At 36.6% G+C, this 12,716-nt stretch overlaps 1 protein-coding gene across 1 annotated transcript; it reads left to right on the top strand.

The window, feature by feature from the left end:
• The first annotated feature begins 2,251 nt into the window (after positions 1-2,251).
• On the top strand, positions 2,252-11,053 carry LOC101887504 (uncharacterized). Its single transcript, XM_011293829.3, has 4 exons — positions 2,252-2,388; positions 5,851-7,706; positions 9,688-9,986; positions 10,058-11,053. Exons 2-4 carry the CDS (start codon positions 5,853-5,855, stop codon positions 10,659-10,661), a joined length of 2,757 nt encoding a protein of 918 aa, XP_011292131.1. The 5' UTR covers positions 2,252-2,388; positions 5,851-5,852; the 3' UTR covers positions 10,662-11,053.
• The last annotated feature ends 1,663 nt before the right edge of the window (positions 11,054-12,716 follow it).

The raw sequence follows: 12,716 nt of genomic DNA, 5'->3' as shown, positions 1-12,716 counted from the left end.
GTCCTTTTTTTCTATGGAAACATAGTTTTAAGAAAATTCACGTTTTTTTTTCTATCGAAAAATTTTTTTTTAAAAATACACGTTCTTTTTTTTCTATGGAAAAATATTTTTAAGAAAAATCTCGTTTTTTCTATAGAAAAACAATTTTTTGAAAATCCACGTTCTTTTTTTCTATGGAAAAACTATTTTTTTTAAATCCACGTCCTTGTTTCCATGGAAAAAAAGTTTTAAGAAAAATCCACATTTTTTATCGAAAAATATTTTTCAGAAAATCAACTTTTTTCTATGGAAAAAACATTTTTTTTAAAATCCACGTTCTTTTTTTTTTCTATGGAAAAATAGTTTTAAGAAAAATTCACGTTTTTTCTATCGAAAAATATTTTTCAGAAAATCAACTTTTTTCTGTGGAAAAATAGTTTTGAAAAAATTAAGTTTTTTTCTATCGAAAAATATTTTTCAGAAAATCCAATTTTTTTTCTATGGAAAAACATTTTTTTTTAAATCCACGTTCTTTTTTTTTCTATGGAAAAATAGTTTTGAAAAAATTAAGTTTTTTATATCGAAAAATATTTTTCAGAAAATCCAATTTTTTTTCTATGGAAAAAACTATTTTCCTCCTTGTTTCCATGGAAAAAAAGTTTTAAGAAAAATCCACGTTTTTTCTATCGAAAAATATTTTTCAGAAAATCAACTTTTTTTCTATGGAAAAAACATTTTTTTAAAAATCCACGTTCTTTTTTTTCTATGGAAAAATAGTTTTAAAAAAATTACGTTTTTCCTATCGAAAAATATTTTTGAGAAAATCCATTTTTTTCTATGGGAAAAACAATTTTTTAAAAATCCACGTATTTTTTGTTCTATGGAAAAATAGTTTTAAGAAAAATCCACGTTTTTTCTATTGAAAAATATTTTTCAGAAATTGCACTTTTTTCTATGCAAAAAAAAATATTTTTTTAAAAATCCACCTCTTTGTTTTTATGGAAAAATATTTTTAAGAAAATCCACCTCTTTGTTTTTATGAAAAAATATTTTTAAGAAAATCCACGTTTTGTTTATCGAAAAATATTTTTTAGAAAATCCAGTATTTTCTATGGAAAAAAATATTTTTAAGAAAATCCAATTTTTTTTAAGAAAAAAATATTTTTAAGAAAATCTACGGGTTTTGGTTTATGATTTTTTTTTTTTGAATCCACGGGTTTTGGTATATATTTTTTTTTTTTTTTCAAAATCCACGTCCTTTTTTATGAATTATTTTGAAAATCCAAGGACGTGGATTTTATGGAAAAAATATTTTTTAAAAATTCATGTCCTTTTTCGAAAAAATGTTTTAAAGAAAATCGACGTACTTTTTCTATGGAAAAAATATTTTTTGTGAAAAAAATATTTTTAAAAAATTCACGCTTTTTGGTTTAGGCCCGCTCCTTATGGTATCTTTCCCAAAAAGACTCAGCATTTGGAATTAATCTAACTCTTTTAAAATGATGAATAATTCAACGATGCTTCTTCTAAATTCGCACAATGCTATGCATTCAGTAAGGAATGGTATCTTCCCCGCAAACGGGCAATAGGGCATATTTATGGTACAATATTTATGGTACAACTCACAAAAGGTACAAATTGTGGGTTTTTGGACCCTAAAAATGTTAAAAAAAAAATCCTCGCTGATGGCTTTAATAGTCAATTAGTTTTTATATTAGTTCAATATTTATTGAAGACTGCCAAGGGCCATAATGAGTCATAAAATCAATATATTGTTTTCATTTGTAACTCTTAATTAATAATTCATACTGCGAATCTCCACCGATTTGTCCTCAAATAAATAAAATAATGAATTCAAAAATCGAAGAACAACTAAAGAAAAACCCTACCCTACTGCGTCCTCCAATTATTCGTAGAAATGTGTACTAGAGCTGAGACTGAAATAATATTTGTCACTTCTGTTAATGTGAGTAGATTTAATTTGGCCAAAACTTATTGACGTCACGACACGACTCAGGCCACACAAAGCTTTAAGAGTAAACCAAGCCAAATGCGACAAAGTTAAGTTTTAGTTCAAAAAAATTTCGTGTATTGAGATTTGATTTTGGGAGATTTTCTCAAAAATCCAAGCAGAGACACTGCTGACTGTTTGGGCTAGGTGATCTTGCGTATAAGCGAGCAGATTATACCAGCTGTTTTGTCTGTTCATGCTAGTTTTGTTTTTAGTATAAAAAGAAGCGGCTCTGGCCAATAGAGCACAGTCAACGTTAAGACAACAAACGAAGTGGATCTCCAGTAAAACAGGGAACCACTACAACGACAAGAAGGATATTTATTTAAATTACAAAACTCCCCACAACCAAATTTTATTACATAAGGATTACAAACGACAATAAACAAAAACATAAAGTGAGTTTACCAAAAACAACAAAAGAGCAAAAAATAATAAAAAAAAGGTGAAAAACAAGTAATGTTTGATTATGAAATAACGCAGACCTTGGATTCGAAATGACAAAACAGGCAAACATACACACACAAAAGATGTGAAATAATAATAATAATAGCACTAACCGAAAGTGAATGAAGAAGTAAATGCGGCAAGAAAAGTAGTGAAGAAAAAAATTACAAGCCATAAAAAATTGCAGTGTGCAAAAAAACAAAATGAAATGAAAGACAAAACGAACAATTATCCATTTCATGGTGAATTGAAAATGGTGTGCGAAGAGTATTTCAAATATTTGCTTCCCAAAAAAAAAACTTATGATTTGGTGCAAAATGTGTAATTTCCTTGGCACATTACATTACTTTAATGATTAGTAAAAAATGTGAAATGGCAATAATTTCATGTATTGAAGTAATTCACATTTTGATTATTGTGGAATTTTTTTTTGAAATTTTAAAACCGTTATCAAAGTTTTTAAAGCGAAATTAAACTATGTTGCCACCCTAATTTCCAAAATAGGCATAAAAGATTCACTGTGAGAATATTTTCGTATAATTTTGAATCATAAAATTTCAAAACGGATTTGAAATAAAATTAATCTATAAAACAATACTATAGAGATTTAATCTGAGAGCTTTTATATTTGAATCTGTTCTCTAAATGGAACGGTCTGAACTTAATTCGAGTTATCAGTTACGGTTTCAAAAATTCCTCCCCCGCTCTTAAGCTTGTTGAAGAAAAACCTCCCATAGGAATCAATTTATTTTAAAAATCGCTTAATGCTTCAAGTCTCCTTTCTACTTTTTTATTACAAAAATCTAATTCAAATCCCTGTTGAACATAATATTTTTTATAGTAAACCTTTTCTAATTCGAAAACACGGGTGTTTTGCTCAAGTGAATACTTTATTCCCCGAAAGGAACGCCCAGAACTAGATCCATCTCCCTCATTCATTGGTTGTGGCTTCGTCGGCTCATCTTGTTCCTTTGGTTTAATGTTTATTTATTAAACAAAAATACCTTCAACCGATAGGTTTTGAACATCAGATAGGAATTCGATTTTTACAACAAGCTTTGAATGTTTTGAAATTTCGTTCAACGTTTTTGGAAAAAAAGTTCCATTAGGAGGCCTTTCTTTAAAAATATTACTGAGTATTTATGAGGACTCTGTTTGTAGCTATTATAATTAAAACTATTCTCCAAAGGGATCGGTCAGAACCAGGTCCATCTCTCTCATTCATGAGATCCTATTATTCTGATGCCCTTAACCCATCTATTCCTATGTCTAATATAGTCCTTTCTACATGAAGTTACTTTAAGTTGAACTAACCTTTAACTAAAAACTAAATGAACTAAAAGAAAGATCAACATTATAGAACTATAGGAAGTGTCTAACCAATAAAAACTATGCTGATATTGAGACAAAAATAGGATTAAGGAACAGACAAGTAGAATGTAGAGGATACATGAAAGACACGAAAAATATCGATGAACTTATTGGCCAACTTTTGTGTTGCCCAGTTCATATCCAACTCAATTTTATTGAACTATTCACTAACAGGAGTCACTGAACTAGGTTCGTCAAAATATTTCTCATTTTTCCATATTAGGCGCAAGAACAACGACTAGTGTTTTAGAACATTTTTGTCGGGATTTCAAAAATTCTTTCGGTGTAACAACCTTAAATGCAAATATTAGATTCCACGAAGATTTTCCTTATATCATTTAGAGTAAAAAATAATACATTTATGGGCATTTCATGAAGCGCTTCCTTGTTTGGACAATATTTCGACTCAATAACTTTAAATGCAAATATGTTAAATATTCAATCAACTGTTTAAATTTCGGCTAGATCTTTTTCCAAAAATTCTGTAAAGAAGAAAGAAAGAAATGTTTTAATTAAATTGTAATACCACAAGAAACGGTTAGTTTAAATAAATGTTCTTCAAAATTTCGAACAACACAATTTAATCTAGTCTGCAACCTTTTCTTTGAAATGGAAAGAATCAACGTGCATTTCCTCGATGTCATTAACCACATATTAATGGTCAACATTATTAGTATTCCACAACGCATTTCCTGTAAAATTCATAAATTTCCTTTACAATTTTCCCTTTTTTTATTTAATTTGTGAAAAAATTGTTGTAAACAAATGCAAATTAGGGAAAATCAAACAAAAACGCAATAGTTTTCCAAATCCCCAGAATTACCCACTAAGAAAATTTACATAAAATGCAACATTGCAAGGAAACAATGGCATGTAGAGGAATACATAACGCAAAAAAATAACGTCATGCAATGGAGATATATATATTTGTACGTTCGCAAAGCCATGGATGATGGGCAAGGCAGACATCCGGTTTCGCTGGAGACTTACAACAGAGTTTTGCAATGATCATGAGCCGCCAACGCTTCAACTTTTTTTTGCATAACATTTTGTGCTCCAGAAATAAAACAATTACCTGAGAAGGGAAGGGGGAAAATTATACAGCCCCCGCACATCAAGCGTGTTAAAGCATTTCATTTTCGGGGAGATAAAACTGCTTTAAGTTATGTCATGCATACCAAAAAAGAAATACATTTCTTTTCAAAAAGTCGACAGGGTATGGAGGGGAAATTTACAACTTCCTCTTAGCTCCAGCTGGCAAGCTTCAACAGCTTGATATAAACTTTAATTTTACATTAACTTAATTGAATTGCAAAACCACTTTGCAAATAAGCTCAAAATTGTCTCAGGGAAGACTACCACAAAAGTTGCTGCTTAAAGTAAATTACTTAATAAAACACGCTTGAAATGTTTTATTTCTTTTTTCAATTTAGATGCTCCAATATTATCTGAGAAAAATAATCAAATATTGCTTAACCATTTGCGCCAGCGCACTCAGTCATCGGACGGCTTCATGGCTATTTACCATGGCTGGAGATGATATACCGAGATTGTTTAGCAAGCAAGCGGTAAGCCATGAATGAGTTGTTGAGAGAGTGAGTGAGCGAGCATTTTCAACAACAACATTACCGGCCTCAAGCTAATGACCTTAAAATGAAAGTAAAAGTAACAAAATTAGCCACGCTCTGGCGTTTCGTTGAGTCAGTCTCCAGAAAATCAAATCAAAACAAGTTTTACCAACAGCCGCATTGTTAATAATATTGGGTGCCACTCTTCGCTGCGCTTTGCCGCTGGCCTAGACTTCAACGCCCGGTATGGGGTTTGTTTTGAAATGTTGGTAGAAATGCCGCAGAGCTTGAAAAAGTAGCACAATGACCACTTAAGTATTAGGGATCGAGGCCAAATTTGTTTGTTTCGAATCGGCGCGAAACGACGATTACTTAATATTCATAACCATTCACATTTATCACCATCCCAAATTGTTATTTTGAAGGTTAATAATTTGTTATTGTTGTTTGTCTTTCTTTTCTTCTTCGTTGTAGACATGAGAGTAACACAGCAGTGGGCCGTATTGGCCGCCGTTTTATTGGCCATATGTTCGGTGCAAGCCGAAGAACCCTCCTGGTCCACGGACAGCTGGTCGGTGAAGGAATCAATGCTGGCTCGTAGATCCGCCGATGCTGAAGCTGCCAAACAGGAAGATGTCCAAGGTCGCAACTACGCCGTTCATGAACAAATCTACAGCAACGAAACCGAGGTCAATGAATTGGTTGAACAACTCATCACTTCCCGACGTGAGGGTAGAATTTTGAATGACTACGATCAGGTCTATGCTGATGGTAATGTTGATCAGGCCTTGATGCAGGGTGATGATATGCAGGCCCGCAATCTGGTGCGTGATAAGTTGTGTTCTTTGGGTCTGATGAGCTGTGAGACCGAGGGCAAACGTCAATACTATTCGACCATTTATGCCCAGGGACCACCACCACCCAATAAATTCGGTGGCGGACCTTATGGACCAGCCAAACCCATGCCACCACCTGGATTCTACAATGGTCGTCCTCCCATGGGACCTCCTCCATCATCGGTTAACTCTTTTGGTCCACCACGCAAGGTTGGCTATGAATCATCTTACAAACCTGGTTACAGACCCTCTGGCCCAGGAGGCAACTACAATGGTCCCTATTTGGAGTCTCCACCACCCTCGGCCATTGATGGTTCCGGTTTGACTACCTTCAACAAACCCCCACCCGGTGCCATAATTTACGGTAGCAAACCTCCAGGTCCTGTTTACAGCGGTAATGGCGCTAGCAACAAGATCCCTCCTTATGCTTTTGAAAATCCCGAAAAGATTCATGCCGCTGGTTCCCAACAAACCAATTTCTATAGTCACCAATCATCGGCCTCTGCTTCCCAATCCTCTAGCACCAAGGTTGTTGTGGGCGGTACTGTTGCCAATGCCGTCTCAGCCAGTGCTGCCGGTCTCCAGCAACATGTCCATCATCATTTCCATCATGTTGATGGTGGCGATTCTGCAAAGGTACCCACCGTGCCCGTTCCCTTGGGTAATGGCCAAACCATAAATACTGATTTCTCTGCCTTGGCCCAATCCTCCACAGCCTTCAATCCCCAAACTTCGGCCTCCTTTGGTGGACAAAGTCAAAATTCCTACAATGCCGGATTCAATGCTGCTTCCCAGGGTGGCCTTTTGTCTCAGACTTCCAATGGTTTCAAACCCAACGGTTTGGGTTCCTTTGGTGCTGGTTCATCGGCCGGAGGTGCTGGCTCAAATGGTTATGGATCAACAGGATTTGGTTCTTCTGGTTCTAACTTTAACTCGGGCAGCAAATTTGCTTCCGGAACTACTGGTTTTGGTTCCAGCAATGCAGGTTATGCCTCGGGTTCCAGCAATGCTGGATATGGCTCTGGTTCCAGCTCTAGCTCCAGTTATCACAGTCAAAATCCCAGCTACTACAAAAAGGAGTTGCAAAACTTCGGCGGCATCCAAGCTTCATCCTCGAACAATTTCAACAGCCTTACCTCGGGTTATGACCAATCTTCTTACAACAACGGTGCAGGCTATGACACATCTCGCAACCAATATGTCGACTGCCAATGTGTTCCCTTCAACCAGTGCCCAGCTGCTGACCGTATTGGCCGCAAGGAAGATTTGATTTTGGCCATTGATCCCCGTAATTTGGGTAAGGATATTGAGGCTTTGAGTGATGAGGCCGCAGCCAACATCACCACCAATGCCATGCCTGAAAAGAAAGAAGACTCAGCTACCGAAGAGAAGAAGCACGAAGAGGAGGGTGAAAAGAAACGTAGCAAACGTGAAGCAGAAGCAGCCAAGGATAAGCAAGATGAAGCTGCCGATTTGCCATTAGATGCTGAAGGGGTAAGTAGTTCATTACTTTGGCTTTGCAAATTTCTTAAAATTTTGGTACCGTTTTAACCTGCCCGCCTCCAAGCAAAAAATTAAACACTTAATTCCTAATATTATCCTAAGCAAACAGTTTCTAATGTTGCACACTACGCTGCCCCTTCGTAAACATATGTCAAGTTACCCAGGAGGAAGTTTAGAAGATTGAAGGCCATATCAGCAGAAAACACCTTGATCAGGGATGTCCCATGTTCGCTGCGTAAGAGATTAGTTTATGAGCGGTGGCGTATGTGCTTGGCGTAACTAATACCAACTAAAACAACAACTACAACAAGCCATGTATGTTAACCGCACAATTCCCAGAGCTGAGCTCGCAAAGAACGCACGCACCAAACACCAACGCCTCCCTAATGTGTCAACATGTCCCCATGAACATGTTCCTAATTCGCTCTCTTTTTCTCTGCTGTGGTGCCTAACAAATCTCTTAACTTCCTTCCCCTCCATCATAGCGCATCTTTGACAATCAAGGAGCCATAGCAGCCATTCAATTGGTCCAACGTAAAATCTTACCCACCTATGGTGTCTCATTCGGCCTACCCTATCCCAATAATCCGGCGGGTTATCCGTCGAATGTTTTGGGTGATCATTATCCAGCTCAAAATCCCTTCTTTGGAGCCATAGGTCCGAATGGCCTGAATCTGGGTTTGATACATGTCAATCCTCTGGTTTCGGTGCAGGTGCAAAAAACCGAATTTGGTGAAAAAGTTGTCAAACCTTTGGTCAATCTTCATGTCACACCCAATTTGAATATTTTCTCAAAGATTGGCAGTCTTTTGAAACCCAAAGAGACTTTGATTGAAAATCATCACTATCATCATCATGAGCATTATACAGGCTTCGAACACGATCATCATCATCATGAGCATCATCCGGAAATTATAACCGGACCTGGTCCCATATATTCTGAGTATAAACCTGAAATAATAACAGGTCATGGAAGTGTGCATCCCTATGCAACGGACTTCAAACATTATGAGGTGGAAACGTATCCAAGCAAACCGATATTTGAATACCACAGTGGACCACAAATTGTATCACCAGAGGTGCACCCTATTCCAAGTCCGATACATGATCATCCGCCACATCATCATCATCATGACCACTATCCGGAACATTTTGGTCAACATCATCAGGAACATTTTGAAAATCACGATCATCAGCAACATTTTGTGGACAATCCCCAGCAACAAGTTGAGGAACATCCTCCTCAACATGTTGAAGAGCAGTATCCGCTACATGTTGAAGAACATCACCCGCATCATGTTAAAGAACATCCTGCACATCATGTTGTAGAACACCATCAGCAACATGTTGAGCATCATTTTCAGCATCATGTGGAGCAACATTCCAGTCATAATTCATATCAATCATTTTCCTCATCGTTTCCAGCCAGTGGAACTGGCAATGGCAACCATGCCACCGGTCCTTCATATCCACCCAGTGGTACAGGAAGTGGTGGCGATGGTGCTGGCAATTATCCCACTGGTCCATCTTATCCTCCCAGTGGTAATAGTGGCTTTGGAAATTCCAACTCCTATCCACCAGATCAAGGCTATAACACTGGTTATGGTGGTTCGGCAGCTGGAGGAAGCGAGATTATTTATGATCGCAACTCAAATGGCAATCAGTCCCTAACTTTTGGACAATCTCAAAGAAATCGCAAAGGAAAGGGTTTACAAATCCATAACATACCCACCCAAGCTCCTGGCACGGCAGAGGGTAGTTCATATGTTACATTTCCCAAAGATCGTCGTCGGCGTAGTGTGCAAGATCATGAAGAAACTCTTGATAGGAAAAGTAGTGTTATGGCCGATACTGCCAAATTACAAGAGGTAGTGACGAAGCGGTCCAATTCCAAAATGTCCCTACAAATATTCCAAAATTATTTTCCTATTTTCCATCGACTAATTTTTTTTAATCTCTCTTTTTCCAATAGCGTGCCTACTATGGTAACCGTCCCGTTGAGAAGACCTGCCGTGTAAATGAAGTCTGCTGCCGCCGCCCCTTGCGCCCTGTACCACCCCCACAACAATTTGGACGCTGTGGTGTACGCAATGCTGCTGGCATTACTGGTCGCATTAAGAACCCCGTCTATGTTGATGGTGACAGTGAATTCGGTGAATATCCCTGGCATGTGGCCATCTTGAAAAAGGATCCCAAAGAATCGATTTATGCCTGTGGTGCCACGCTCATTGATGCCCAACATGTGATTACAGCTGCCCATTGTATTAAGGCGTAAGTTTTGGCAGTATAACCTCAATTTTTTCGTCATAGCTAACTAGTACATTTCTTCCCTCTCGTTACAGTCAAAATGGCTTCGATTTGAGAGCCCGTCTGGGTGAATGGGATGTCAACCATGATGTTGAGTTCTTCCCCTACATTGAACGCGACGTTGTCTCCGTACACATCCATCCTGAATACTATGCCGGTACCTTGGACAACGATTTGGCTGTGTTGAAATTGGATAGCCCTGTTGATTTTAGCAAAAATCCTCACATCAGCCCCGCCTGTTTGCCCGACAAATACTCCGACTTCACCGGTGCCCGTTGCTGGACCACGGGCTGGGGCAAGGATGCCTTCGGTGAACACGGCAAATACCAAAACATTCTCAAAGAAGTCGATGTGCCAATTCTCTCCCATCACCAGTGTGAAAGCCAGCTGCGTCAAACCCGTCTCGGCTATAGCTACAAACTCAATCCCGGTTTCTTGTGTGCCGGCGGTGAGGAGGGCAAAGATGCCTGCAAAGGTGATGGTGGCGGCCCCTTGGTCTGTGAACGTCAAGGCATCTGGCAAGTTGCCGGTGTGGTGTCCTGGGGTATTGGCTGTGGCCAGGCTAATGTTCCTGGTGTCTATGTTAAGGTTTCCCACTACTTGGACTGGATCCGTCAAATCACTCAATACTATAAATGATTGGAAGCCACACCGCCAGTGACCACGACTCGAAGATGTTGCCAATCGCGGGACATATTTGAGTTTCACTTTTAAATCGCCATCAAATTTTCAATGTCTGTCTTTTTTTACGAGCTTTTAATTTATTTTGTTAGTGTTGTAAGCCGATAACTGACGTGCTCTCAGCTTTATGTATTTATTGTTTTTTGTTTTAATCCTTATTGTTTGTTGTTTTTTTTTTTTTTTTTTTTTTTGTATTATTTTTTATTGTCATTTGAGATTGTTGCGTGAAAACGCCGTTGATCACGTAAACATAGAAACAAAAACTATTTAATTTTTTTATATATGTATTTAATTTATTTTTTGTAATGAATGATTATTTAAATAAAGTGAATTTTTATTTATAAATAAAATGGCAACCTATATTTATTTTAGAAGAATTTCCAAATAATAGGGAGAGTTTAACAAAATCGCTGGAGTGTTAAATTAATAAAACTAACGCAAACAAATTTTAGCAGGAAAAAAACAACTTTTATTTGAAAATATAAAAATAATTATTTTTAATTTTATGAGAGTTGCCAGGAGTGGTAAAAATTTTGAAATATGCGATTATACAAGAAAATCCATATTTTGATTCGCATGTAATTATTATAACTATTCAAAATTCTTGCCCTTTATGAGAAAGGTAACAGAGGGAATGTCCCGTTCCAGATCTTGTGTTGGTAAATATATTGGAATGTGATAAGTTTAAAAAGAATACGATGGTTATTTCGCATTTTATGAGTGTTATGGCTATTCTAAATGTTAGCCAGATTGGGGGGGGGGATGGCGGCGCGATTCATCCAGCCATTTGGCTGATGATATGAAGATGGAAGATTACGAATGTTTTGAAAAAAGATCAATCAAATTTTTTAAAAAAAAAAGAGAGTTTAGAGAAAAAGTTTTACTGTGCATTACACTAAACATCCAAGAAAACGCATTCCTAAAAAATTCAGGATTATAACTAAGATATTCCATAAATAATATTCCTAACAAATCGACGATTCCATATCTTATAAAATTTTCTCAAATTATTCACATTTGAATTTTGAAAATAAAAAAAATTGATTTCTATATCGTTCTATGCCTACGCAATATATTCGTTCGACTTTCTGCAAATTTTCGGATATTGCTCTTTTTTCTATTGCTGTCAATTTGACTGCTGACATACGTTAGAAAATTGCTTCTGTCGTTTATGGATTTAGTCCATATCCTGAACCTATTGTCCTTCTATATATTGACCAGCATCTCAAAGCTTTGTTTACTCTTTCATTTCCATTTAAGTTTACTCCTGGATGTTTCCATTTCCTGGAGATATTTTTTATCTTATATAGGAAAACTGGTTCATATGAGTGTCCAGCTTATTTTGTATATATATTTCGGGTTAATTGTGCCCCAAATGGCCAATATCAATCCTAATGACCTGAATTTTGGCACATCAGACTGAATTCAGTCTAGAAACAAGTACATTAAATTTAATGATAATGATAGCTATAGCTATAGCTCCAATAATGTTTTTCTTTTTATTCGACCTTTTTATATTTTAATGAAACAAGTGTTGTTCGAGCTTGAGGTCCAATATATATGTTTTACCCCACAAGTATGATATTTGGTACCAGGTACCCAGAAATACTTCTGACAAATAATATCAAGATCGCTTAAGATTTCAATATAGCTCCCATATATAGGTTTATCCGTTTTCAAGTTTATTGTGCACCAAATGACCAATATCAGTTCAAATGACCTACATTTTCGCACATCCGACCGAACTCAGTCTAGAAGCAAGTACACCAAGTTTGGTGAAGATCGGTTCAGATATAGCTATATCTCCAATATATATGTTTCATACGATTTTGTGTTTAAGTCCCTCACATTCGTAATATGCACTCCAAAAGAACGATATTTTGTACCAGATATCAGATACAGTCCACAAATACTTCTGACAAATTCTATCAAGATCGATTCAGATTTCGATAAAGCTCCCATACATAGCTTTATTCGATTTCAGGTTTATTGTGCACCATAGGTATAATATCA

Source organism: Musca domestica, unplaced genomic scaffold (assembly GCF_030504385.1).
Source record: "Musca domestica strain aabys unplaced genomic scaffold, Musca_domestica.polishedcontigs.V.1.1 38, whole genome shotgun sequence".
NCBI lineage: Eukaryota > Metazoa > Arthropoda > Insecta > Diptera > Muscidae > Musca > Musca domestica.
This window is presented reverse-complemented; position numbering and strand designations above follow the sequence as displayed.

Bases quoted from the DNA above. Each gene is read 5' to 3' on its own strand.
- LOC101887504 (XM_011293829.3), top strand. From the start codon at position 5,853: ATGAGAGTAACACAGCAGTGGGCCGTATTGGCCGCCGTTTTATTGGCC. The intron at 7,707-9,687 runs GTAAGTAGTTCA...TTTTTCCAATAG, and splicing joins TGCCATTAGATGCTGAAGGG to CGTGCCTACTATGGTAACCG. The intron at 9,987-10,057 runs GTAAGTTTTGGC...CTCTCGTTACAG, and splicing joins GCTGCCCATTGTATTAAGGC to TCAAAATGGCTTCGATTTGA.